At 54.6% G+C, this 27,633-nt stretch overlaps 1 protein-coding gene across 2 annotated transcripts; it reads left to right on the top strand.

Annotated features, from left to right (window-relative positions):
- The first annotated feature begins 33 nt into the window (after positions 1–33).
- On the top strand, positions 34–26,784 carry TTLL4 (tubulin tyrosine ligase like 4). 2 transcript variants are annotated; one of them, XM_068407784.1, is made up of 19 exons: positions 34–84; positions 7,105–8,463; positions 9,163–9,272; positions 9,720–9,783; positions 11,515–11,639; positions 12,026–12,136; positions 13,119–13,195; positions 13,818–14,012; positions 14,095–14,177; positions 15,272–15,400; positions 16,017–16,139; positions 17,674–17,772; positions 18,343–18,477; positions 19,170–19,307; positions 21,162–21,264; positions 21,865–22,075; positions 24,316–24,386; positions 24,963–25,045; positions 25,870–26,784. In XM_068407784.1, exons 2-19 carry the CDS (start codon positions 7,127–7,129, stop codon positions 26,009–26,011), a joined length of 3,336 nt encoding a protein of 1,111 aa, XP_068263885.1. In that variant the 5' UTR covers positions 34–84; positions 7,105–7,126; the 3' UTR covers positions 26,012–26,784. The 2 variants fall into 2 exon arrangements, with proteins under 2 accessions (XP_068263885.1, XP_068263884.1); XM_068407783.1 differs by having other exon boundaries at positions 25,846–26,784.
- The last annotated feature ends 849 nt before the right edge of the window (positions 26,785–27,633 follow it).

The following is a 27,633-nucleotide window of genomic DNA, read 5'->3' as shown; positions in this document are numbered from 1 at the left end:
CCGCGCCGGATCTCTATGGTAACGGCGGGCGGTGGCGGCGGCGAGGCCTGGGGAGGTGCGGGGCCCGGGAGCGGCGGGCGGGCGGTGAGTACGGGAGGGGCGGGCCCGCGGGTGCCTCCCCTCCAAGGAGCGGGGCCCTTCCCCTCGTGGGCAGTGCGTGTCCCCCGGTTGCCATCCCCAGGGTTCCTCCTCGGGGCGTGCGGCCCTCGGTCCCCCCCCCCCCCCCTCCCCCCCCCCCCCCCGCTGCCTCCCTGTCGCCACCTCACCGGGGCCTCCGGCCCCCCTGCCCCACCGCTGTGCCTCCAGCACCCGCCTGGCCTGTGCCCGGGCCCCGAGGAGGCACCTTGCCCAACCCCAGGCCTCCTTGCGGGGGCTCGCCGTGGCCCTGCCCTGTGTCCCCTTGGGGTGCGCCGGGACGGGCCCCGAGGGGCTGGGGAGTGGGCGCAGGGATGCTCTGCGGCGGGACGTGCTGGGGACGATGTCCTGGCCAACGCTGCTGGGGCAGGACAGAGCATCTCCATAGCGCCTTTGGCCTCAAAAGACTTTTACCTGAAGAAATGAGAACCGGAGCGTGTTCCCCAGGCGAGTGCCAGGGAGGAAGAAGAGCTGCCTCCCCGGCGAGCCTCTCCAACGGCACTTGGAGCAGCAGTGAGGATGGAGCTGGGGGTGACTGGACCCAAGCGGGGCACTGGGACAGCCTGGCTGTTAATCCTTCCGCTGGGGTCTTGGCTTGACTGCTCTGGTGTCATAAAAAGGAGCTGATGGGTCTGAAAGGTGAACAGCAGAGCTATGAGAGTTGAGGGAAGCCTGGAGTGTTTCCTGAATGCCTCCAGAGTCCAGGCTGGGAATGAGTGGCACAGGAGTGGGGAAGTCCTGTAGCGCTGTGCCATTGTGCTATCTCCCTGCCCAGCCGGGCTGCGGATATCTCATGGGCGGCAGAGTTCACACAGCTCCACATCAAGCCCCCCGCTGTGTGATTCCCTGTGATCCGGCTTCTCTCATTGCTGTGCTCCCCACCGAACGTGCGTGTGATGGTCTGGTGGTTCTTACGCAGTTTGGGGAAATTAACAGTGAACTGTTGGCCTGATTACAGTTTTATCTAATAATTTTTCCTTGTTTCTTAGTGGTTGTACCCAGCAGGTAGTGGCACTTGTCTGTCCTTGTGTTGCCCTCTTGCTGCAGTCCTTAAGTTTTGTTAATACAAAACAACTTTGTTGATGACAAATTGGCCCCATCCACTCTTCAATCATGCCTGGGGCCCTTGTCAGCATAGCAGGGATTGCATTGCGAGGACGCTGATGGGGCCAAATGCCGCCGTCCCCAGATAATGATGCCTGCGTGGAGATGTGTCACCGATGCAGGTCAGAGGCTTTGACTGCTGTACCGGCCTGGCCGGGTGCCATTCCTTGGCATTTCCCAGGTTCATCCCGTGCAGCAAGTCTGGCAGTATTTGGCAGCTCTTCCCAACTTGAATCTCTCTTTCTGCTCCTTTCCTGAACTCTGAGCGACCACTGTATGGAGGGAGATGGTTGCAGTGCTTCCAGAGGAATCTTTCCCACCCCAATTAAGACATGGAAAGGTCATCATCACATACTGAAGGACAGACCTGGGAGCTTTTTCTGCCAGTTCCAGATATGCTTCAAAAAAAAGTATCAAGAAGAGAGGATGGACAAAGAATTGATGTGTTTTGAACTAATTGGGTAGTTCTTGCTACATGTTGACGTTTTATACTTGTTCCACTCACCCTGAGTCTTCCACCTTTATTTTATTGCTGTACCAAAGGCTGAGACTGTGGCCAGGCTGCCTAAAACCAGACCGAGCTGTGCTGACCGCCTGTCGGTTCCTGTGCTAGTGGCCAAGCTCTCCCCAGGTCTCACTGCCTAATTATCCTGTGCCTTTTCTCCCATCGTGCAGCTCAATTGATAATGCTATCCCTTCGGTTTGCTGCCTGCTCAGATGTGCAGGAAGGTTCTTTAGATATCCTCACTGAAAGGCTGTAAAACACCTGATGTTTTAGCTGGTTGCTTTTAACCCAGACTCGTTTCCCTACTTTACTGTGCAATACAGCTGCTCCCGTAGCCCAGACAATGAGAAAGTATGAATCAGGGCTGGGAGCGAGGGCAGGGACTGCCCAGCTTCGCTGCTGGCAAAACACAGAGCTGTGTGTTCCACTATTGCTGTGTGGCAGGTCCCCTTCGGTGGCCTGGGGACTCTGTCAGGGTGGAAAAGTCAATATCCTTCGATAGTGGTGGGAACTCCACGCTCTGGACCTTTAGCCCTTTGGTGTAGCCCACGCTCTGGTCACAGCCAGGTCAGCCCGCCCGGGTGAGCACTGAGCCAGCCCTTTGTTTTAGATGTCCCCAGTGTGCTCTCTCCATGGCAAAGCTGCAGCCCTGCGTTTTCTGCCTAACCACACTGGAGTCCCTCACTTTGTCTGACACCGTGCTCCAATGCCCTGGGAGCGGTGAGAAAGTCCCCTGTGAACTCGAACACATGAGCCTTCAGGCCTCAGCCCGTGTGTGCGTGGAGGGAGGCATCTCCTGTGGCACAGAGCAAGGCGGCGCCTGGATTCCAGCTCTCCTGCGGTCTGGTCCAGCGTCCTGCTGCCTGTAAGATCTGCTTCCCTCCCTCCCCACCACCCTGGGGAGGTGGTGCCACGCAAGAGCTGCTCTGCTCTTCTTGCAGGGCAGCGCTCTGCTTTGTTAAAGGATCATTTTGGGCAGCTGTGCACTTCTCATGCCTTCTCTGTTCAGCCTGGAGTGGAGTTCAGTGCCACAGCCATTGAACTGAAATGACTAGCCCCAGCACAAATGCCGGGCACAAATGTAATCCTGGGATGCAGGTCGAATTTGCTGACGCATCCCTGCGGTGGGTGGTTTCTCACATATCTTTTTTTGACCTTGGTGGCCAAGCAAAAACTTGGTGTATTGATTAGGAGAGAAACTGGTCATCATCCTGCGCCTCTGGTTTTGCACCCAAAACGTGGTTCTGCAGGACAATACTGGAGCTGAGAGGGAGCAGTGATGCGTAACTGTATGACAAAGCAGCATGCCAGGCTGTTGGTCCCTGTGCTGCCGGCATTTCTGTGGTGGCTGAGCTGTCTTTGAGCTGTCCTATCCTCATGGACTTCTTCTTGTGGCCAGCAGGACCCTCTGCTCTTCAGCTTGAACTTGCGGGCAGCCTCGGGTGCTGCTTTGTCTCGGTGTGTGACTGCGCTTGAGACCACTTGTTTCCTGGCGCTGATGTAGGTGATGGTTGTTTCCGTGCTGTTGAGACACAAGGGTTTGTACCTAGCTACCAGGTGTAAGAGCAGCTTTAGGCACTCTCAGTCAGTTGGTTTCAGATCAATGCGCTTGATCTTGTTGAAAACTTTTTAATGTATTCCAAGGGGTACAAACCCTCATCTCAAAATGTATATCGGTTTTAAAACCTGTTTATTTTGTGTTGTTGGTAACTCGCTTGTTCAAGCTTTAATCAAAAGCCCTAGAGCTGCAAGTGAGGAACTTGGTGTGAACTTGGGTCTCGTTTAGAAGAAGACGTTATCCTTTCTAATCATAAAGAACAGAAATTGCACCCTACAATGGCACGGAAAATGATAGCAAATCATAGTTGTCTGACTCCCCCGACTCCCTGTGACTTTGGGCTGCGTGAGGCTGACAGCTCATTACCAAGTCAGCTTGCAGCTCATACATTTGCAAGCTCTTGTTATTTTAAGTGTGTCACCACAGCTGCGTTTAAAATAACCTCCCCAGCCAAACTCACGTGACAGAGGGATGAGGTGTGCACCCAGGCTCTTACAGTCCCGTCCTTTCCCGTTCGAAATGGGTCTGTGAGGAGCCGCCACGCTGCCGTTAGAGCAGCCCGTGCCGCAGGGAGGCCTGGGCTGGAAGAAGAGACTTCCTCTGACGCTTAGTGGGGTGCGCACGGGCTGGGGCGCGTGGTGGCCCTGGCGCGCCTGGGATGTGACGTTCGTCAAGGCTGTGGCAGTGCTCCAGCTGACGTCCCGAAGCTTGCGAGCAGGCTGTGCAATAATAAAAGGTGCTAGCGAAATAATTGTAAGCGAGTGCAGCTGTACGGTCACTCCAACAGTGACAACTTTGGCCCCTATATTGTGTGTCAATAAGTCCAAGCCAAAATCCATTAATTGCCAGTAATGATGTTTGGGTTTGACTTCCAGCCCAGCCAGTTCGCCCTGGGCTTCTCCCAGCTCATGTTTCTACAATAAAATTTCCAAGTGTAGTTCTATTGCTGTTGTGAGCAGCAGAACAGACTCCTGCTCCTTTGCCGTAGGGTTGGGTTGGCAGAACTGGGGATTGCATCAAGCTGTGACCTTCCTCCACCCCAAAACTCTGACCAAGTGAAACGTAAAGGGGAAACTTCCCTGACTGGTAACCAGCGGGGATTTACTTTGGGGCAGGTGACGTGGTTCGTGCCCAGAGCCATGGGGATGTGGCAGCTGCTGTCCTGCTGTGCCCACAGCCTGGCATGTGACGGAGCCTCTGTCTCTGCTGGTTCTCCTGGATGTCCAGCTTTCCCGAGCTGTCCTTGCAGCGAGGACAGGAGCCACTTTAAAGGCAGACATCAGAGGTGGCTGTGCTGGCACACAGGAGGTGGGACAGGAGTGTGGACAGGGGGAAGGACAGGCAGTGTAAGCTGGTGCTGCCAGTCTGGATGAACCCTGACCTGCCCTGTGTGGGGGCATGTTCTTCCTTTCATCCTTCCTGCCCCTGTCTCTGAGCTCCTGTGTCTCCACAGGGAAACCATGGTGGTTACTAGCCGTTGGCCGGCACAGTCCTCGCCTGGAAGCTGTACAAAAGGCCCTGTCTCTTCCTTCTGCAGTGCACCCCTGCCCCGTGCCGGCCTGGCCACTTCTGTGGCTCTGCAGCAAAACGGCTCTGGCGAGGGACAAGCTCAGCACGTTCTCCCTCTGCCACTGTGGGGCTGGGCACCAGCCCTGGCTGAGCAGGCGGTGGCAGCTAAGGCCGTGCCGTGGCCAGAGCTCCACCCTGGCAGCCGCAGCTGCCGGCAGTACTCCCGTGCCTGTGCTAGTCACATCTGTGCCACCGTTGTCACTTACTCCAGAGCAGGGTCACACAGGGCTTCTGCTGGCATACTCATGCCTGTGTCTAAGTCGGCTGTAGGATTCACGTCCCTTGTTACAGCTTCATTAGGTCAAATCACTTTTGTTTTTATAGCAGGATGATCCACTGATAACTGTAAATCTGGGTGGAGATGAGGCACGGGCGGCTGACACTGCAGGCTGGTTTTGCAAAGTCATTCACAGCCGGGTGAGAGCGCGGGTGATGGCCAAGCTGGCAGCGCGTGGTGATGCTACATTGACAGTCCCCTCTAGGCAGGGACATCAGGGACACTTTCATTCATCTCCTTGTATTTTTATTTTGCTTTTTTACATCTGTGTTCGCTGGTGTGCTGGGGTTGCTTTGTGGTTTCAACGTGCTTGCGACCTGGGTGCGTCTGGGGGTATGGCATACGGAAGCCGAGCTTCGCTTGCTTGTTTACTGGGGGAAACTTGAGCCGGGTGAGTGGCGGCATCTGAGCCGCAGCCTCTTCCCTCTGTGCTAATTGCTGTGAATGTCACAACACGGCTGGGTTTGCTGCTGGGCACGGATCAGGTAGCGATCGGATAGTGCGGTATGGCTCAGCCGTGTACGGCGCATGGGATTCCCTTCCCCGGGGCTTGGAGCCCCTCTGGACTGCAGCTTGCAGAGGCCCTGACCCCCTCCATACCTCCTTGCGGAGCCTGGCAGGGCAGCAGCTCTCCCTGAGGACGTATAGCTCCTATGGGATCCTGCGTGGGACGTTCCCATCTCATACAGCCTCCGGTTGGGATGTGCTGACCTGATGTGTGCTGGAGACTGGGGCCTGATTCACAGGTTAAGAAGGTCTGGTGGGTGTAGGTCTGTGCGGGCTGTAGGTCTGTCTGACCCAGCCCTGTGGTGGGTGTGAGCCACTGTCACCGTGCTAGAGAGCAACTCCAGGGTCTCCTAGTTACATTTTAACTGCTGCCGCCGAGGCCTGGTTTTTCAGGTGAGAAAATAGTGTATACGTGTATTTCAAGAAAACTAAGAGGCTGACGGTTGATGCTCTGCTTACCCTTCTTTTTATATGGGTTTTTTTTTTTTTTAAACATGCATGCTTGTGAGAGCTGGAAGGTGGAAGAGCAAGCCAGCCAGCCTGCTTGGGATACAAATTCCTATCGCGGATGTATCCAGGGGCCTTCCAGGCATGTGTTAAAGCAAGACAAATACCTGGCGCATGGTTTGTTTTCTCTTTTCCTTCTCCCCAGGCAAGAGGATCTTACAGGCATGGTGCAATAGTTCATTTTAGGAGGATTCAGGACACCTATGTCTGCAGCTCTGTGGTCTGCCAGCTGCTCCTTGCAAGAGACTTTTCTGTAGGACTGCAATGGGGAGGAACGTGTGTGGGCGGTACTGCCAGTCTGTTGGAAACCGAGGTGTTGATGTTAGAACAGCCCTGTGTTTGCTCCTTGCTGCCTTCTCAGTCCTGAGCTCTTTAGGATGCCCTCAGTCCTTGCTGAGCTTTTCCATGGGGTTACAAAAGTGAGAAACACGTTCCTTTTAAAAGCAAGGGCTGAGGTTCTCACCTAGTTGTGTGAGCTTTGAGGAGTGGATAGAAGAAAAAGAAGCAGAGGTCTTGGGGCTTTTGGTGGAGTTGGGAGAGCTGGTGGTGGAGCACACGGTGCAGTTCAGAGACGCAGACCTGTGGGAGTGGGCTCTGGCTGCCATGCAGGGTCCAAGGCAGGCGGGCAGGTGGCCTCTTCTTGTAGCTGGGGCTGCTGCCCCGTGGCGCACCCCTGCGCGTTTGCAGGGTACAAGCTTTCCCATGGACGGCACTTTTCCCAGGACCCTCTGTAAGTTGTCCTTTGCATCCTCTGGTTTCATGTGAGATGCTGGTTCTTCCTTTGACTTGGTCCTAGGAGACTCGGGGGGAGCTCAGCAGATGGAGATGTGGTTTTTCGTACTGCAGGGAAAGCAGCTCTCCCTGCTCCCCTCCTGGGGCACGGGGCCGGGTGCTTTGCCCTGCTGGCGTAACAGCGCCTTTCATGCTGTTGTCTTGTTTCAGGCCAGCAGAGGTGCCGCTGTAGATGACTGACTCGCTTGTGCCTCATGTGCTACGGCTCTGCATGGCCTCTGCAGGACCAGAACGCGCTAATCTGGGCCCCAAACAGGAGGAGAGCATCAGGCTCCAGTCAGGCACCCTTCCGGCACGGAGAGCTCAGCCGCACCCAGCGTGGCACCTCATTCAGCAGCAGGCGAAACCCATCTGGAATTTAGAGAAGAAGTATGTGAGTGCTTTCCAAGGTCGCAGCCTGCTGCCCTCAGGGATCCCGCTGCAGCAATCTTGCTTCTTGTGCCCACCGTCACTATGCCACGCACACCCTGGTGAAGACGCCCTCCCAAGCCTGCCCTTGGCCCAGCCCTGCCTGGACCTGGGTGGGAGTGCTCTGCTCTACCGACAGTCCTGCCTCAGACGCAAGCCCTGCGGGTTTCCTTCCCGAAGCCCTCCAGACACCGGCTCTGCCACGGGAAGGGTGATGTCTTCCTTGCTGATGGAACCCTGCCTGCTGCCTGCACTGGCGGAGGAGCACTCTGGGCCTGGGATCAAAGGCTCTGCCCTCAGCTCAGGTCAGCAGGCTTCCAGCTCCTGTAGACCAGTGCTCAATAACAACTCTTTCCTACAGCCAAGCAGTGCTAGTGCTAAAGTGCCTTTGCTGCAGTCACTGGAGATCAAGAAAAGCACCCACAGCTTCCCCACCGCCTCACGGCCCCACTCTGGGAACGATGGAGACAGCTCCCCCAGCAGCCTGGTCAACAGAGCAGTGAAAAGCAGCGACCTTGTGTTGGAGCAAACCGCGGTCCCTTGCCTGACCCTTGTGCCCAGCAGTGCGATCCTCAGGAAGGACCGGTGCTCGCAGGAGGTTGCTGGGAGAAGAGTGCATAGCTTAAAAGAGAAGGAGCTGGAGATCAGCCTCACAGAGGCTGTGCAGCAGCCAGCTGGACAGACTGCCACACGCAACAGCTTTGGACGTGAAGTCGAAAGCTCTGGCCTTAGGAACGTGGGTAGCCGGTTCAACTGGAACAGCAGGTGGGGGCAGTACATCATAGCGCAGCTCACCCCAAAAGAAACCATCGTTCCTCTGGACTTGGAGCTGGGTAGCCATCGCCTTAACGGTAACTCGAGCCTTATAGGCACCGATGGTGCCGTCGTCTGCACTAAGCGTATCAGCGTCCATCTCTTGGCCGCGCGCGCTGGCTCTCCCGACCGCGACGCCGACTGCCAGAGCCCACATGGTGGGGACCAGGTGGCGAGAGCAGAGCCTCCGCACCTTGCTGCTGTCTCCGAAGTGACGACTCAGATGTCCACCATCCAACTGGAGAAAAAGGAGAAACGCGCCCGGGCTGTGCTCCTGGGAAAGCGCAAGTAAGTAGAGCCAGGAGGAGGAGAGAGGCCGTGGTGGGATGGACTGGGCTGGCCGTTGCATCTGTGGGTGAGGATGCACTGTGGGCACTGTGGGGGTGGCCATAAGGATAACCATGGGCTGTGTCCCTGAGCAAAACCCATCTGTGGCATCCTGGTGCGGGGGGGAGCCTTCCTGCTATCCCCAGCTTGACGCAGGCACTTGAGGTGGCTCCGGGCCTTTCCAACTTCTCCTTCAGCCACAGCTTGGAATTGCTGTGTGGCATTTCTAGCCTGCTCCCTGCACAGTCACAGGGCCCTGCCTGTTGTGGCAGGCTCTGCGTGTATGTTGGGTGAAGCCTGCTGTCGAGGCAGGTCCAGCAAGGCTGTGCTGGGCAGAGACGTGGGTTCCTAAAGGAACACGGAGCTGATGCGGGACAGGGAGGGCACAAGGACACGGAGCTCCTGCTCCTGCTCTCCTGCTGGGAGAGGGTGTCCTTGTGTCTCTGTCTTTCTGGATGCTCTGGAAGATGTTCCCTCTCAGCATGCCCTGGGGCCTCTCCATCTTGCTAGCTTGGGATGAGTGCTTGTTCATTAGCACTGGAGGGGGGCTGTACTGTCACTCCCCTACCCATGTTATCTCATGCTGCCTCGTGGGCTTCTGGGTCTTTTGGCCCCAGAAAGCATGTGCCACTCCTTCTGATGTAATGTCCTTTGTCCCAGTGTCACTGCTGAGCAGTTGCCACTGGAGCTGAGCCATCCCCAGGACAAAGCAGAGGAGGAACTTCCTGATGGCCTGGATGAGAGCTGCAGTCAGGAGGAGGATGAGGAGAGTGAGTGCTGGTTCCCTGGGGAGGGCTGTGCTCCATGCCTCGAGGTGGGGAGTGTGGGGGCTGTCTGGGGTGAGCACAGCTGGGGGTGAGCACAGCTGCCCTCCTGTCTTACATGCGTGCTGTCATTTCGGGATGACCTAGAGATTGTGCTGAGCCTAAAAGTGATGTAGCAGCAAGGAGGAACTGCATGGGCTCCTCTGGGGAGCAGACTAGGGTTCACCACTGTCCTGCTCCAAAACTTACCCATCTCCTCTCAGTGCAGGGCTGTCAGCTCCACCCCCTGCCCTGCCTTTTATACCACCAATTAGTGGGCAAAACCCAGGATCCAAGGATTTGGGGCAGCTGGGAAGGATCTGTGCCCTGGAGCATTTGTTTTCTCTCTTCCCTTCCTAATTCTGTGCATTGACTCCCCACGGAGACAAAACTTGAGTCTGTCCCCTCCTGCAGGTGACTCGGATGCTTCCTCTGTCGCTGGCGTGTCATCCAGTGGCTCTGTGGCTCTTGTATCCAGGTTAGTAGCTGTAAATAGTGCATTGAACTTGGCATCTTTGTCCAAACTTGTCCATCTTTGCCCTCCCTGGTGACAGAGGAGAGCTGTAACATGTGGGGGAATAGAGTGAAGGTAGCAACAGGCTTCCCAACCAAAATGAGCTGCTTTGCTACCCTGCAGACCAAAGCTACCTCTCTTGCTACAGACAGCAGTCTGCAAAGTGCTGAGGGTGCATCCACCACAGCAAAACAGGGGTCTTAATTTCACTGCCACTGCCAGTTGCTGGTTTAGATTTACTGGATTAAATTGTGCTCTCACGGTGTCGTTGCCTTGCAGATGAAGCAGAGTGGAGGTGTCCTGGGCCAGAGATTGCAAAAGCTCCTTGGAGTCTTGTGTCTCAGCATTGCATCCTAGAAACAAGTCCTGGAGCCTAGGTTTTTCTTTAGCTTTTGGGAGGAGGTTTCTCTTGGGAGGATTGGTCAGCCTGTAGTCATCTGAGCCCTGCCCCTGTGACTCTTGGCAGACCTTTGTGGGATCTGTTCTTGCCCATCCAGCAACAGGAGCTGGTCCTTGCAGCTGTGCTGCCCCTTGCACCAGGGCTGCCTCAGGCTTTGCTGTCTGCCTGATGACTTGCTGCTTTCCGTCATGCCATAACTCACCTGGAAGAGAAGGAAGGCTTCCTGCGAACCAGTGTTGAACCTCAGGGTGCTGCAGGGCTCTGGGTGTGCACATGTGGTTGTGAAAGTCTCACAGAGGTGACATAAATTGGACCAGCAGCTGTTTCTGGCAGGATATTGCTGGTTGGCCTCTGCGGGCAGGTGGGTGAGGCAGTGCTTGGGCCAAATGCCTCCTGCGGCGGGGAGGGAGGGATGTTGGCCACTTCTCTGTGCGGGCTGTGTGCTGGGCTGGCCTCGAAGCCTTTGCAGCTGTCTCCTGACTTCAGTCTGTTGTGGGCAAAACTGGTTTTGTACCAGGGAATGTTAATCAATATAATTTATTGCCAATTAACAAACTTTTAATTACCAATTCTGGTATTGAAAAAAAAATATACAAGGACTTAGGGAAAACACCTCTTCTTCCCCCGCCCTGATCTGCATCACCCTCACCACAGGCTACATTCAGTCGCTTCAGCGAGGTGAGGGGTGGCTTCGGAGATTGGGGTCAACATATTGTGGTTCCTTTTCTTTTGCTGCTCTTTGTTTCTTAGTGGATTCCTCTGGTGTGGCTTCTTCCACTGACTGCAGTGGCATATATTTGAATATATGTTTGTTATAAACTCTACTTGTAGCGTCATCACAACCTTAACAGATAACTTTATAAATTCTACCCTACCTCCCAGGTGTTAGGGATTGCTGTGGTAAGGAGGTTTACATACAATCGGTAAAACTCCAGCCCTCTTCCCTGCAACACACCAAAACTAAGAGGGTTACAACAGTGAATCATATACGCATTACAGCATCCACCCCTCGTTCTTGTGGACTAGATTATAGGGTTTGTCACGTAACAAACTCCATCTCTTGCCCCAGCAAAACATAAAACCCACGGGGGTTACAACACTTGGCATGTGCATTCATTGCAAGCTCGCCCCCTCATCGCTTCAGGCTGGGTTACTGACCTTAGCACTCATTGCTTGCACCACATTTCAATGATGCAAATTCCTGATAGTAGGACCAAGGCTCCTTCTGGCTTCCCCCTTCCTCCCTGTGCTACTTTTCACCTTTAGCCAACCACCTATCGCTTCATCTCTCCTAGGAACTGCACAAAGTGCCTGGCCCAGCCTGCTGAGGCTCAGGAGAAGGTGCTCAAACCAGCTCTCATCTGCAGTTTATTCCCTAATGTGCCTCCGACCATCTACTTCAGTACTCGGGATGAGAGAGGTGAGCCGTTTGGGGTGAGAGTGTCCAGCCCGTTATTAGCAAGCAGCAGTGCCATCGCCCACCCAGGAGCTGGCTGGCAGCGGCTCCGCTTCACCCTTCCCATGACAAGATCCAGTAAGGCTGTGAGATCCAAAGGGCTGGAGTAAAATGACGCTGCTCCCGCAGCCTGGAGCATGAGTCAGGCTGCCACCAGATGTTCCAGCACCCCAGACCTCCCGCAGCCATGGAGTCTTCTGCTCCATGGTAGTTCTGCGAAGGGGGCTACGCACCCTCCTCTGCACACCTGGTGCCTGTGCAGCAAACCATAAGAATTTCCCTGGGTGCAGCTGTAGAAAATTGGGTATTGTGTTTGTTTCCCTTCTGTCCTTATCTTTTTGCCTTCCTAGTGGAAAAGCTGCCTTGGGATCAGAGGAAGCTGCTGCGATGGAAAATGTGCACAGTCACGCCGAACATAGTGAAGCAAACCGTTGGCAGGTCCCACTTCAGAGTCAGCAAAAGTAAGTTGTGGGAGGCTGGCAGCATCCGACACGTCATGTCCTCCCTTGCCTCCAGCCTGTGGGCTTGAGAAGGCAGACTGCCTGCGAAGAGCAGAGCAGGAGCGATACGGGCTCGGCATTGCAGGGTGCTGGTTCCTGTTTCTGCCTGACTGACCTTCAATATCTGAGCTCTGTGGGTCCTGGCAGGGCCCGGTCTCCCTCTTGGCTTGTCCCTGGCATGGACCACAAGGGCTTGCTCCTGGGTTGTCAGGAGCTGAGGCAGCGTGTGGGGCAGCAAAGCTGTGCTCCGGCTTGTTTGAGCTGTGCCTCTAGATGGTGCTGCCACTCTAAGGAGGCTGGCACTCAGCTGATGCCAACCCCAGCACCACTGTCCCTTCTCCCCATGTGCTGAAGAAGAAGCCATCCTCTTTGACCATAGCCAGAGAGTTCTCAGGGTTGGGATCTTGTCACTGAAGAGATGTGTAGGAGAGGACTGGGGCGGGGGAATCACTGAGCATTTACAGCTGTGATCCATACCTTGGAGTATAATCCCCCAGCAGTACTTACAGGGCTCCTGCGCATATCAGGAGACCTCTGCGCAGACCATTTTGGGGCTATAATGGGACACGCAGGGCAGAGCAAGAACTAGGAAGTCTTGCCATCCTACGTGTCCCTCTGCAATGCAGCGCTCATTAGCCAACTGCTTCATTCACCTGCTGTAAAGCAGGGAAATCAGGGATTAAAGCCATTCCTTTGATCCTGTGTCTGCCCTGATCCCTGCGACAATCATGTTTGCAAGGATATGACCCACCTGGTTAACTGGATCCTGCTCACAGCCCTTGGTTTGGCAGCTTCGCAGCAGCCAGTATAAGTGCTTTGTGCTATTGCTGTATGACATTCCTGGCACACTTCTGCTAGCCCCAGGAGATGGGGTGCTGGTGGGTTGAGAGGGCGTTGTGGGTGGCAGGGTACTTGGTCACGGACTTTTCTGGTTTTCCTGCAGAAAGCAACGACTGGCTGGGTTGCTGGGGCCACCACATGAAATCCTCCAGCTTCAGAGCCATCAGGGAGCACCAGAAGGTAGGGGATGTTTTGGGCTGACCTCCTTCATATACATGGAGAGTGTGTTGGGAGCAGTTTGGGTGTCCCTCTCTTCAGGGACAGGTGTTTGCTATGCAGGCTGTCCCTGCAGCGTCCCTTCCAGACCGTGGCAGCTGTCATTCCTGTGCTGGCAGATGAGCCCAAAAGACAGGTGCACCTGAATGAGCATCCCTGCTGTGAGGGTGGCTCTTGTACAGACTGAGGCTGCAGCCAAGCCGTGTTCACTTGTGAGCTCGTCTAAATTCAGTCATTGTTGTAGGGCATATGGTTTAGAAGCAGGTGGGAAACCACTGGGGTAGAGGATACTGAGAGAGGAAGTATCAAAGGTTGAGGGTTAGTGCCCTGCAGCTGCTCAGACATCAGAAGGGATGAGGTGGCAGCTGCTGGCTTTGTAGCCGGTGTGGGTCACCGTGAGGGTGTTAGTCCCTGCAAAGCCTCAGGAGCAGGTGGGTCCTGTCTTGGTGCGATCCTGGGAGGGGAGCGAAGAGCGTTACCCTGCACCATATTCAGAAAGGATGTATCCTCTGGACAGGAAGCAGCAAGGGGTGGGCAGGGAGGTGGGGAAGCAGGGAGATCTCACAGCATCTGGTTTCCTTTCCAGCTAAACCACTTCCCCGGTTCATTTCAAATTGGGAGAAAGGACCGTCTGTGGCGTAACCTGTTGAAGATGCAGGCTCGCTGTGGGAAGAAGGAGTTTAACTTCTTCCCCCAGTCCTTCATCCTGCCCCAGGACATCAAATTACTCAGGAAAGCATGGGAGGAAGGAGCTAGCTGTCAGAAATGGATTGTGAAACCAGTAAGCACAAGTAGAGTTCAGTCCTCTGTCCTATCTTAGCTGCAGGGAGAAGATCTGATCCCTTCTTGTTTGTGTTTTGCAGCCAGCATCAGCAAGAGGCATTGGTATCCAGGTCATCCACAAATGGAGCCAGCTCCCCAAAAGGAGACCGCTGCTGGTACAGAGGTGAGTGAAAGGAAAGCAAGGTTGACACACAGCCTGGGACCTCCTAGTGTAGTCTCTCTGGCCAGATCTGGGCCACTGCCACTATGTGGCAGGGCAGAACTTGACTGGCATTTGGAAACTTCTCGGCTGCCTGGGTGTAATGCTGCTGCTGGAAGTCTGGCTCTGTCAGCTGCAGCTGGGCTTACCAGTGTGCTGCTGTCTCTGCGTAGATTTTTGAGGTCTTGGGTACAAACTGGCTCCACGGGCTTTCTGGAGCTTCTGTCTGGCAGGTGATCAGCTTCAGCTCTGCTGTGATCCTGCTCCCACTGCTTCATACTCTGGGATTTGGTATCTTTGGAGGCAAACCAACCTTATCCAGTGCCCACAAGTGCAGTGGGAAGAGAAGTCCCAGGGAAGAGGTTGCAATTGTCAAAGATTTGTTCTTATCCAAGTTAGAATGGGTCAGTAAGAACATCTGTGTGTTTGGATGTTGGTCAAAGGGTTTTATTGAAATAACAGGATTTTCAGAATCTCCTTCCCCTTCTGCAGAAAAATGGAATAGCTCATCTTGATTCGAGGCTGCTTTCTGGGAAGGTTCTTGTGAGGGCAGGAAAACTGCCTGGTGTTTGGCAGACAGGGAACTGCTGTGTTGGCTTGTCTGTTCTCCTTGTCCACCTCCTGTGCAAAGTGATAAGGTTTCCTATGGAAAATGATGACCTTCTGTGGTGAATAATAAAATGATTTGAATGAAAATTTCCAACTGTTTCTGCTCACTGAACCAAACCATCTGTGGCCCAATGCATGTCTTAGATGTTCCTGAATATTGTGATCAGTCTTGTGGGTGTGAAAAAGCTACTGTGCCTTAGAGTCAGGGAAAATCTCTTCAAAATGGAACTGAGCAGAAGGGAATACTGCTCATGTGCCACAGGATCTCATCATGCATGGGAGAGCTTTTTTCTCTCTCATTTTGACTTTGATGCACTTAATTTGGAAACACTGTGCAAAAGGGCTTCTGCATTGATTCCTGGTTTTGCCAAGCCTTCTGAGGTGGGGACTAGAGATGTTCCTGTACACAGAAATCATAACCCACCCCCGGTGCTTGCTTCCCTCTGCAGATATCTGCACAAACCCTACCTCATTGGCGGGAAGAAGTTCGACCTGAGGATCTACGTTTACGTCACTTGCTACGATCCCCTCAGGGTCTACCTGTTCAAGGATGGATTGGTTCGCTTTGCTAGCTGCCAGTAGGTTGTGTGGGAGAGCGGTGATGCGGGGGTTGCCTCAGCGCTGAGGCATGTGTGGCTGTGCTGCCTGCCTCAGCTGGGGCAGGAAAGATTATATGGTGATGCTTAAAGCTGTAGCTTGCTTAAGAAGCAGTCTGGAAACACATGGGGTCACTGCAGATGACAGTGTTGAAAGGGAATGTGAGAGGATGCTTCGTTCATCCACCCTTCCCAAGGCAAGATTAGCTCAGTGTAAAGCAGTTCTTGAAATATGCTGGCTGTGCTTCATACTGCATAAGAGCTGGCATACCAGAAACTGAGATGTTTCTTCCAGTTTTGCCCGTATTGCCTTGGGCTGCTGCGGTTCCGTCGGTGCTTTTGCTCACCGATGCTCTGGTCTTCTCTTAAGGACATGCTGTGAGGGTGGGATTGCATCCCACTGCCCCAAGCCAGCCTGCTCTGTGTCTCATGCTTTGTCCCATCAGCTCTAGGCCCGTGGGGACAGAGAGCTCGAGGCAGCAGGGCTGATGGGTGGCTGAGAGTGGTCTGAGATGAGAAGAGAGCTTCTGTCTGCCCCGTGGGCCTGGGGGCAGCCAGTTCGAGCTCAGACTGCTCGTGCTACTATTGCCTGCTCCAGGTACTCCTCCTCGATGAAGAGCCTCAGCAACAAGTTCGTGCACTTGACCAACTACAGTGTGAACAAGAAGAACACGGAGTACAAGTCCAACTCGGATGAGACTGCTTGTCAGGGACACAAATGGTAGGTGTTGCTTTTAGGGAACAGGGCAGCTCTTTCTGTTCCCTGTTAAGTCAGCCTTTTTTCAGTATTCCGACCCAAAACTTGAAGGTGCTTCCCGTATCGTGTGCTCCCGCTTGGGGAAACTGGAGGAGCAGAGTGATTTTAGTATGGGTTAGTGTCGATGGGATCTGGATGGTCTCCCTGGCTTGTGACTCATCCTGTCTGCTGCTGCTTGGGCTGTGGTTGCTGTTCACCCTGCCTGTGTCTGTGCCTTTCCCTGCTTCCAACGCTGATCTCATCTGTGCTCATTCCTCCCCTTGCCCTGTTGCGGGGGTGATGGGATGTGGTTAAAGCAGAGTCTGATTTTTTGCTGTTAGAACTTGAATGGGTAATGGTGATGCTTAAATTGAGTAGATGGGAGCTTCTGCACATCTCACTCTTGACTTCCCTGTGGAGGCAGAGAAAGGGACAGCTCTGGTGCAAAACTGATAATTTCTGTGCTACTCGGTGTGAACAGGAGCAGCGGTGCCATTTCTGGGCATTTGGGAGGAGGACTGCAGTCTTGCAGGAGTTCCTATTCTCTGCTCTCCCATGGGGGGACTGATCCAAGGCCCCAGGCACTTGTCTCTGATTCCACAGTGGTGTTTGAACTCTTTTAAAAATAGTGCAGGATAGAGTTCTCAATTCGTGGGCCTGGACAAGGCTACTTCACTTCAAAGGGAGCTGCGGAAGGTGGTTTGCTGTGGTGGGATTGCTTTCTCAGACCTGGACCTGCTATGCAGTGGTCTGTTCCTCCACTGGGACTTTGAGAAGGGTCTGCTGTCTCCAGCAGCTGAAATCCCATGGGGGCAGGATTGTGTGGGTTTTCAGAACTGCCATGCAAGTCAAAGCTGGCTGCTCCCACGTTAAAGATGAGAGTGGCTGTAATCTACTCCATCTCGTATGCAGGAAGCGTGACCTTTGGATTCCTGGCCATTAGCCACACGGTCTCACTTGAGCAACATCTAAGCATCCTTGGCTCAGTGTCAGAGTAGCTTGCAGTGCTTGGTGTGTTGTGGGAAATTCCTATAAAAGCAGCGACGCTCGTCCTTACCATCTTGTTCTCCACGTTTTTCAAAAATTTTTCTCCACCCCAAAGCCTCAGTGAAATGGCTCTAGCTAAAAGATTTACAAGGGTCTTGCTGGATTCCTGCTGAGCCACTTTGCAGTGCTGCGGGGGAAGGCCTGCAGGAAGGGGAGGTTTGCTGAGGACACGGAGGGGGAGGGAAGAGAAGATCTGGGGCCTGACATACCTTGCTTGTGCTAATTTGGGACCTATTACTCCAGTGCTGGGACAGGTCTATGACAAATTTATGTTTGTAGTAGCTTGGGCCTACAAGACCAGGGGCCAGTCTGGGGAGGGCAACAACCAGGAGCTGAGGGGTTTGAGGATGGCAGAAGGATGGCCGTGCCACAGAAGAGCTTTGTCAAGGCTTCCCTCTGCTGCTTTCACTCCCCTAGCAGGGCAGGGCAGCAAGGGCCTACAGAGCTACCTCCTTTGCTTTCTCTCTCCCAGGGCACTCAAAGCTCTCTGGAGTTACCTGACCCAGAAGGGAGTTAATAGCGAGGCCATCTGGGAGAAGATTAAGGACATCGTAATTAAAACCATCATTGCGTGAGTCCTGGCACCCCTTGCTCCGTGCTTGGCTGTGGGGTGTACCCTGGCCCCTCTGGCTCTCTGGTCCCTCTCAGCCTGGTCCTTTTGCTCTTAATCTAAGTGCTACCTCCACTGTTGGCTTCAGTATTTCTCTCTGGATCCTTCCTTTCATCCTGTTACTTATGCCCATGCTGCAGTAGCTGCAATGAGTAAATAGACCTTAGATTTCCTGTGTCTGCCTGCAGTGCAGGGGGAGAGGCCAGGAGGGTGCGATGTACCCAACACTCTTCCCAGCCTGCCACCCGCTGCCCTGCTTGGCCAGGGTGCCTGAGAAGAAAGGTCCCCCTGGTGCAGGACGGATCTTGTGTTCAGAGGTGGATCCTGCCCGACAGAGCAGGGATGCTCAGGATGCAATGCTGGATCCATATGCAGTGCAGCAGCAGCTCACAGACCTGTGCCAGTCTCTCAGCCCACCCGCTCCCGCAGCATGTGGCTGCACACGCTCTCAGAACCGGCAGCGTGTGCTGTGAACAGCCAGAGCTCTGCTGTCTGACTGTTGGAAGCAAGCATTTTTCCCTTGGCTTGCAGATCTGAGCCCTACGTGAACAGCCTTGTGAAGATGTACGTGCGGCGGCCGTATTGTTGCCATGAGCTGTTTGGGTTTGATATCATGCTGGATGAAAACCTCAAGCCCTGGATCTTAGAGGTCAACATTTCCCCAAGGTAAAGCAGTTTCTGAGCCACACCAGAGTGGATAATGGCCTTTCTTTTGCCGCAAAGTTAATTTGGCTTGTGGTGTCCCCTGCACCCTGTGCTGAAAGACTGTGGGCTCTGAAGCCTCCTTCTCCAGATCGCAGGAATCAAAGTCCTCCCTGTCGGCAAAAGCAACATCCATCTGCAGCTCAGAAAGCTTTGCTGTGCATGCTCCAGCTAGAGCCGCGGAAGAGTACATTAAAAAAGAAGGCCAAGGGAGGGATGTGTCATGTAGGGAATGGGTGGTGGCAGGGATTTCTTCTTTGCGTGGGCAGAAGTGATCAGCGGCTCCACTGCCTCGTCCACCATTCCTTGCTTGCTGATGGCACCTGGCTGTGCCAGGAGCTGCAGTGTACCAGAGCACGGCCTGTCCTGACCGTGAGAGTGGATGGGCATGAGCTGGACACAGCCGTGGTCCCACGCAGGGCTCTGGGGATGGATTTGCCAGTTTCCAGCAAATCTGGGAAGAGGTGGAGAAACGAACCGTTTCTGGTGGGGAGCCCCCATTCAAAGAGCTGTTGTCAGGATTTTTCTTTCAATGTCTCATGGCTGGCTGTGGTTTTGTATCCTGGTCAGTATTAACCCAGGGAGTGATCTCGGGGCCGTGGGGCTCGGCACCTCCGTTCTAGCACTCAGACTGCTGTGATGCTTCCACCCTGCAGCCTCCACTCCAACTCCCCGCTGGATGTGAGCATCAAGGGCCAGATGATCCGGGACCTCCTCAACCTCGCTGGTTTTGTTCTGCCCAGCACGGACAGCGTGGCCTCAAGGCCACAGACAAGAAGTGGCTCTACCTGCAGGTCAGCCCCGTTCTCTATCAGAGAAGGCTTTTCCCTTGGGGGATTTCATCTGGGGGCTGCTTGCAGCCCAGCAAATGCTCGTTTCTATGCTGTTGAGAGCCTGTGCTTGCTGATCCTTCAGCTCTGGGTCTGAGGGGCTCACATCATTGCCTGGGTATCTGATTCCTGCAGTCTCTTCAAGGCAGGAGGATTTATGCCCTCTCTGCAGGTCCATAGTTGGAAGTGAGGCCAGCGTAATTTGTGCTTGCTCTGCAGTTAGTCGAGTCGTGCTCTCTCCTCCATCCCCCTGCCAGAACTAGTGGGATGCTGAGCCGCACTGCCTCTCTGTTTGCTTGGAGGGCTGGCTGGCTGTGTGGGGGCTGGATCCGCCTACCCTCTACTCCAGGGCTGACGTGCTGTTGCCTTGAGCAAAAGGAGCACCTGTTATTTTTGCAAAGGCTGGAGCAATCTGTTCCTTGGGCAGGACTGCAGGTGTCAGAGGTTGTAGACCTATGGGTAGGGGTGTGTACAGTCTTACCTTGCAGCTAACGTGACTGTTTCTTGCATAAGGCTAGTTCCTGGGCATGTGTCCACCCAGGCCCCTGCTCCTTCTGTGTTTCACCACAGCCTGGGCTTATACTGGTTTCAAACCTGACGATGAGAGGGAAATGAGTCCTGTTCCCGGCAGCAGAGTGGCTGCTGGCTGTATGTCACTGAAGGAACAGCTTGCTGGGATGAGCACCAGCACGCAGTGTTGTACGGGCACACCAAAAGATGGGACTCTTGCCCTCCGCCTGCCCCGTGCCTTCAGTGAAGGGAGAGGCTTGGAGCGCGGGCCCGTTCCAGCCAGGGAGCTCTCGCCAACTCATCTGCGGTGCTTTGATCACACGCTTGTTTGCGGCTTGCGACGGAGGTGCTGAAGGGCAGGTGTCCTCTGAGGGACCTGCAGGGGATTAAGCAGATCCTTAACGTGGTTCAGATGATGCATTACCAGAGTTCCTGCATCCAGGGACAAGCTTGCTGAACCATATCTCCTGCCCTGGGAAGGATATGAAGGGTTTTTTTTTTGTATGTGGGCGTAATTCCAGTAGATCTGTATGTTCCCAAAGCACCACGCAGCACAGCCTCGAAGCTCTGCTCTCCCCATTTGGATCCGCACACAACTAATTGTTTTTGCAGCAGCAGAACAAATTAGCTGTGTTGATATAAGTGTTAAAAGGTGTTGGACAAGTATCTCCCAGATACTTGGGAGCATCCCCAAATGGTTCAGTTGGGTGCTTAGAATAGTTCAGATGGTTGCTGGTCAGATCGTACAAAAGGCCAGGATTTCCCATGGCATGTGGAGCTGGAGCTGAATTCGAGTCTTGAGAGTTCTTGGATGTTGCAGGAGGAAGTTTTTGATCTAAGAGTTCTCTCCTTCTTTGCACAGTACCAGTACTGAGTATTTGTGCCCCCAGTTCTGTTGTTACAGTTAGGAAGCTGCGTTCCAAGTGTGATGTAAACATGAGATCCCACCAGGCTTCAAGTGCTGTCAATCGGGTCACGGTGTGTCTGTGGCCCTCTTGCATCCTCTGTGGGTGTGAGGTGATAATTCACCTTTTGGATGAAGGAATACTGAAATGCCTTAGGGAGGAGCTGGCAGGGCCTTCCCTGTTCCCCTGCCCATATCCTTCCTGGGTCCTGTGCTGCTGCACAAGGCTATGGCTGCATCACTGATCTTGGAACTAGTGAAATCCTTGGAGAAAGCGTTCTCTCCTCCACGGCATCTTCCTGAGGGTGTCACTGCTCTCACAGAAGTTGCTGGGAGCAGCTCTGCCATGACAGGACTTTGTCTTCTCCGCTTAAATGCTCTACTTCCTCTTCTTGTGTCTTCAGTCTGGGCAGTACTTTGAAGGAGACGCCCAAGCCAGCATCTGAGCATTTCATAGCAGAGAAGATGAAGAAGGCCTATTACTTGACGCAGAAGATACCTGACCAGGTATGACACAATCTCCTCTGATACTGTGCCGTACTGCCAAACCACTGTCGCAACCAGTCCCACATGTCTATCCCTTGTCCCTCTCCAGATTGTGACCCTCAGTGGCGACAGCCAGATGATGGGGAGCACTTGGGCTCCAGTGGGTTGCAAGACAGCTGGTCAGAAATAAATCGGGTTTGCTTAAGCCATTGCTGCACTGGCTCATCTTTACATTAAAATAGGCGTGAGCTGAGGGGCACATTACCCACTAGTCCCCAGACAGGGTCTTAGCACTGCCTGTTCCTCCTTGTGTCTCTGCGCAGCTCTCATAGCCTTTGCCTGCTGACCCTGTGCAAGTTAGTAGGGACGCTTGCCTTGTGTGCCACCTGGCAGTGTCAGTAAGAGAGGCTGGGCTGCAGAACTAGGGATCTCCTCAGCTCTGTGCAGTGTTGATGTCACCACTGAGCCTAGATTCCTTCATTTTCAACGTGGTCTGTCCTCCAAACATATCAAACACATGGAGACCTCTGCCTGAAAGGGTTTGAGGAGTGGGGAGGTGGGAAGGGCGACCGACAAAACGTAGTTCAGTTCTCCCTGACCCTGGGTTGCTCTTGTCTGCAGGATTTTTATTCTTCTGTCTTGGACATCCTGACCTCAGATGATGTTCGCATCTTGGTGGAGACAGAGGACGAGTATTCCCGGCGCGGGCAGTTTGAGCGGGTGTTCCCCACCCATGTCTCCATGCGGTACTTGCACTTCTTCGAGCAGCCTCGTTATTTCAACATCCTGGTGACCCAGTGGGAGCTCAAGTACTACTTGAATAAACAGAAAGGTAACTGCCATCCGAGAGCCTGGCACAGCCACCTGAGTCAGGCAGGCTGCCTGCCAGCAGTTGTGGGAGACTTCTGAGCTACACATGTTGAGGGGGCACTGCCTGCCTGCACACTAGCCGTAGAAAATGTGTTACCCTTCGAGACTGCTTCAAGTATCACAAAAAGCTTATTCTGAGTTGATCAGAGGTGCTGACTGCTCTGGTAAATGCGGCACCAGCATTTCTAGGTGCCCTGGGGCTGAAGCAGGCTGGGATTCTGCCTTCAACCTGTAGCTCTGGCCTCTTGTGGTGTTCCTCTGCCCTCTTTTGAGGGAGAAACAGCTGGAGTCACTGGGCTTTGCTCCTTACAGGTGATCTGTGAAGTGAAAGAAAATTTGGGCCTATTCCCTGGTCTCCTGCTGCTTTCTAATTGATGAAAAACTGTCAGTGTGCGCACAGAGGAATTTTTCTTAAACACTAGAAATCTAGCTATCGTTTCCACCTTTCCAGGACACAACTCTATTTTAATTAAAAACATCCTTTAATGAGGCATAGGTGGGCTGCACCAATTCCTTCTCACCCAGGGCTGTCTCTATCAGGGCAGCAGTAGAGGCTATTTAGGAGAGAGAACCAGTGAAGTCTAGTGTGAGGGGTTAGAGAACATAAAAGAAAGAGGCTGTGGCTCAGGGCTTTCCATCCAGCATCTGATCTAGCTGGAGAGGCTTCTGCAGGAGCTGGCCCTCCACTGAGGCAACCGTATGTGTGCTCCTAGCCTGGCTGTCATGCAGAGAAAAAGAAATGCTTTTGTCAGTTTTCACTGATGTTAAAGCAAATATCAAAGGGGTTGGTAGCAGTCTTTCACAGAGAGACAGTAACCTCATAGCCCTCTCCAGCTGCGCTGTCAGCATGTGTCATGCTTTGCCTTGCTAATACCTTTGCTAGATGCTTTCCTGTCAGCTGGAAGAAAGATCCTGTCATCGTCCGCACTGAAGTGCTGCCCTGAACTTTGCCACTCAGGCCAGGGTTCTGGTTCAGTGCTCCAGCTTCCTCAAAGCAGCCCAGCGAGCAGATTTGCTCTACCCCCTCATTGCTCTTCACCCCTGAGCAAAACCCAGCCTCCCCTGGCCCCTTCCCGTTCACATATGTTCCATGCAGACCTCTATCCCTAGCCAGCAAGGTGCAAAGCCCAGGCTGTCAAGCTGCCCTGCTTCCCTCAGCTCCCAACATGTGGGGTTTTTTTCCAAGGTCCTGGGGCTTCCTGAAAGGTCACTGAGGAGCAGAGTTTGGGCAGCAAGGATTCCTCCTATAGCCAGGGCTGGTATCGTATAGCAAACCACAGTAACCCCAGCTGGACAGCATCAAGTTCCTGGCCATTGCTCTGCTACTTCTTAAATCGAGGCATCTTAGCTTGTGCAGTGGCTCTAAGGCTCTGAAAAGAGAAAACAGGAAGGGAGCAGTCCTGGATTTCTCCAGATCTCTGGATTAGTCAAGAGCAGAGAGCTTGGCTGTAGCTGGGACAGCTAGCAGGAGGCAGGAGGAGGCCTTGGAGAAAGTGGAGCCTGTTCAGTGCAGTTGCATACATCTCTGCTTCAAGGTGACCTCCCCATGCTCTGGAGCATCACACCTTGTGTGCGTCTGGAGGAACAGTCCCTTCCAGTCACGCTGCCGGTGAGCTCGGTCCGTTCCAGTCTTGCCCTCTGCCAGGTGTGGAGAGCAGCTCTCAGCCCATGTCGAGCTCTGGGTGGATCTGTGCAGGGAGGAGACGATGTGCTGATCGGTGCTGTGCAAGGAGGAGGTTGACTGAGCCACCCTCCTCTGGGAAAGGGGCTGGTGACAGCAAAGCTGCTCTACATTTGCACTGTAGGAACTTTCACAGGTGCAGCCCAAATCAGGTGCTGCCGTTGACAGGCACCGGGCACGGGGAGACAGCCAGTCTGGTCTAATTTGGCAAATCGCGTGTTGCCCCAGTTTCCCTGCTTAGCTGAGCCTGCTGCACGGTGCGTCTGGCCCCCTGGGAGGAAGGCAGGCTCTGAGGCAGCCCACGTGCTGGCGCTCGCTGGTGTTTGCTTGTACAAAGGGTGAACGCCCTTGGATTACCCCGTGTTTGCTGGGGCTCAGGCACGTGTTCAAGTAGTTACTGCATAGCATGTACCGCACAGTCAGTTCACTCCGTGCAGCATATTTGTGTGCCCCAAGCTGGGAAGGCTTAACTCCCTACAGGCTTGGTTGTTCATTCTCGCTTCTTGTCTGTCACTTCCCAGGTCTGGAGCTACTGAAGAACTGGTGTGTCAAAGGGTACCACACTGGCGCAGGGGCGGATTTGGCCCAGACGGTACGGATGGCTGTGGGTAAGCTAGGGAGAGGTGGTTGTTTGTCTGGGCAGAGCTGGGCAGAGAGCCTGCTTGTGGCTCCTGCCCTACCTGTTTGCCCTCATCTTCCCTCTATGCCAAGGCCTCAGGGAGTGTGGAAAATCCTGTGCTGCTCTATCTCCCACCAACACGAAGTCCATCTGGTATATCAGATCTGCAAGTACTTTGGGTATCCCTGGGTGCACGGAGCCCGGCCCTACATACCTGGCACCCAGCCTGCCCTTTATTCCCCTCCGTGAGGGAGCCGTCTCCGTCTGTCACTCCTGTGCCTTACAGCAGGCTGATCCAGTGAAAGAAACCCACTCTTTTGACCTCGAGATGCTCTGCTCCCACTTACAGCAGAGGAATTCATTAAGCAGAGAGCAAAGACTGCTCTGTTTGCTATTCTGGGAACAGTCTGGTGGCAGTGATGATGCACAGCAGTGCGAGGCGGTTCAAGCTGAAGCGCACTAGGGCAGCCTACGGCAGAGCACAGCAGGCTTGAGGGATTTTTGCCACGACTTAAATAGCCATTTGGTTGTCTTTTTCTCCTCCTGCAGTGGTCGTTGCCAAAGTCTTTCTTCCTCCAGAAGAGCAGCACTCAATCAAATGGCTTCAGCAAACTGGAACTGGGCAGACTGGGGTGAGTTTGCACTGGCCGTGACATGCATGAAGTTCACTGCGTGGCTTTAGAACTGGTGTCCTGAGAGAGAACTGGCACCAGGGAAAGCAGCTTTGTTTAAGGGGAGAGGAGCAGGTTGCCTTGCAGGCTCTGAAGCCAGCCTCTGCTCTCTGGAGAGCCAACTGGTGGGGCTGACGTGATGTCTACGTGTCTGGGCATGTCTCCTTGGCACTTTTTGCCCAGCTCAGATGGGAGTGAGGCCCGGAACAGCTGGACCAGGTGATATTTGGGGTTGTCATGGTTAGGACATGCTGACAAGATGTTCCCAACAGGGACCCACACCACTTCTGTGGGCTCTGATGTGGCCAGCAGTGAGCAGAGGCTCTCAGCCGCAGCGTGGGGCTGGGGGAGCAGCAAGGCCTCGGGGTCTGCTGCACTCTGCCAGCTTCCCTGAGCAAAGCTGGGCTGCAAAGTGGGTGCTGCTGGTCCCAACAGCAGCAGAGGTGGAGGACTGGGGTTTGTCTGGGTGAGTCGAAGTGGAGGACAGGCACACCCCTGGTCTCTGGTGTTAAGGGAAGGGGCATCGCTGCTCCTGTGCCCAGGCCAGGATGGAGTTGGGTTTATGTACAGGCAGGGAGATCAAGCTGTGACCCTAAAGTCCCATCAATGTCTCGGATGTCTGTGGGGTGAGTGGTGCTGCCTGGGATGGGAGATTTGAGTAGGTGAGCCTGGCAGCCCTGTCTCTGAGTCCGTGTATAATGATACTGCAGATGAATGTTGCACCATGGCTCTTTTGATCCTTCCTCACTGTCCCTGAGCAGCACGGGGTCTCCTTTCTCCTGCAGCACACTCTGCCCTTCAGCTGGTGAGGACCTCACAAGATGCCTGGAGTCCAGCCCTGCTCAGAGCTTACCTCTCAACAAGTGCACTGGTGGAGCTGACCAGAAACCTGCTGGCTGCCTGTCGGACACCACCCTGGTGATGTGACCAGGCAGCTGCCGTCCCTCCCCGGGGACACCTCAACCTACCTCAAAGGAAGAGACAGGAGCTGGCTCCAGAGAGCAAGGACCGTGGGAGCCCCATGCACTACACGCTTGCTTGTGGAGCTGTTTTTACTGTAGCTGGGACAGCTAGCAGGAGGCAGGAGGAGGCCTTGGAGAAAGTGGAGCTGTGTGACTTCCATTTTTAAAACAATGGCAAAGCCTGGGGAAGTGGGGTTAGTCTGGCCTTTGTCCTAGGCTGCTCTTAAGGCCTGACATAGTGGTGGTGGTTTCTTTGCTGCGTGGGAGCTGGCTGAGCTTGGAGTCAGCCTGGCTTTCCCGTCCCTGACCAGCAATGGGCTGAGCCCTTCCTTGCCCGTGTCTCTGTGCGCTGGGAGCTGAGTCTGCTCCTTCACTGCTGCAGCCTGACACCTGGAGAAAAGTCTGAGCTCCTCTGGAAGGAGCAGGGCTTGGGACCTGGGTCAACCAACCCCTTTGATCTTTTCTGAACGCCTGTGCTAGCTTCTGCCCTCCCCCACCTTCGGGGCCTGGGGAAGCCTCGGGCTTGCACATCGCTGCTCGAGAGAGACCACGGGTACCAGTGTAGCTTTGGTTTGTTGTGGGGACAGTGGGGCTGCCAGGGAGGGAGCATCCTCTCAAGGCTGTGGGCTTTCCCTGGTGACCTGCAGCGTAGGTGTGGGGACTGCAGGGTGGTGCTCTTCTCCTGGGCTCTGCTCTCTATTTTCCCTTCCTTTCTCAAGGATTTCTATTAAAGTTTAAGAGTCGGCTGCTCTCCTGGCCTCCATCTGCTTCCCTTTCCCTGACCCATTTGCATCTGCGGGGTGGCTCTGCTCTCCCCACGCTTCACTGGGCTCTGGTACAGGGAAGGTTTGTGCCACCACCTCGCCGTTCCCCTGTCCTACCCGGAGATGGGGGTCATTCTTGCTCCCCCATGGCAGGTAAGTGTGTGCCCTCTTGCATGGGGGAGCGGCTCCCAGCATAGCTGCTGGGGTCTGGGGTCTGCCTTATGTCCCGGGGACGCTCCTGCAGATCATTAACCAAGGGGGTCAGAGCAGCCCAGCCTTGCGGCAGGGGAAGGAAGGGTTGGGTCCCCTGAGCTGTCCCTTGCTCGTTTTGGGTTGTGTACCCCCCATTCTGGGCACTTGGACAGGTTGCTGGGGCCAAAAGAGGTGCTGAGGGGCCCTGGGGCCTGCAGAAAGCCTTTCCCTCCCCTCTCCCACTGCCCCGGAGCTGGGCCCTGTTTCTCCCGTCTCCTTGGTGACAATCTCATCGCTCCTCGGCTTCTCTCCAGCACCTGAAAATAGCCGCCGAAAGCAGAGATGCCGGCTCCCTTCCCGCTGCCAGCACCCGGCGGGGCCAGGATGGAGCCAGGCTGCCCGGCTCATGTACGGGCCCGGCCCCATCCCACCCGCTGCACCGCTGCAGGGCAAGGGCCACCCGGCACCTGGGCAGCTGCTGTGTCCCCGTGTCACCCCGGCCCTGCTGGCCTGTCCCCTGCAGTGAGCCCCCTGCCTCATCCCTCGTCTTCGTCCCTGCCCTGGGGTAGCACCAGGGGACAGGGGCTTTGCTCCTCGCACCCCGCCACTGGCCAGGGTCCAGCTGTCCCCC

This window comes from Nyctibius grandis, chromosome 9 (genome assembly GCF_013368605.1).
Source record: "Nyctibius grandis isolate bNycGra1 chromosome 9, bNycGra1.pri, whole genome shotgun sequence".
NCBI lineage: Eukaryota > Metazoa > Chordata > Aves > Nyctibiiformes > Nyctibiidae > Nyctibius > Nyctibius grandis.
This window is presented reverse-complemented; position numbering and strand designations above follow the sequence as displayed.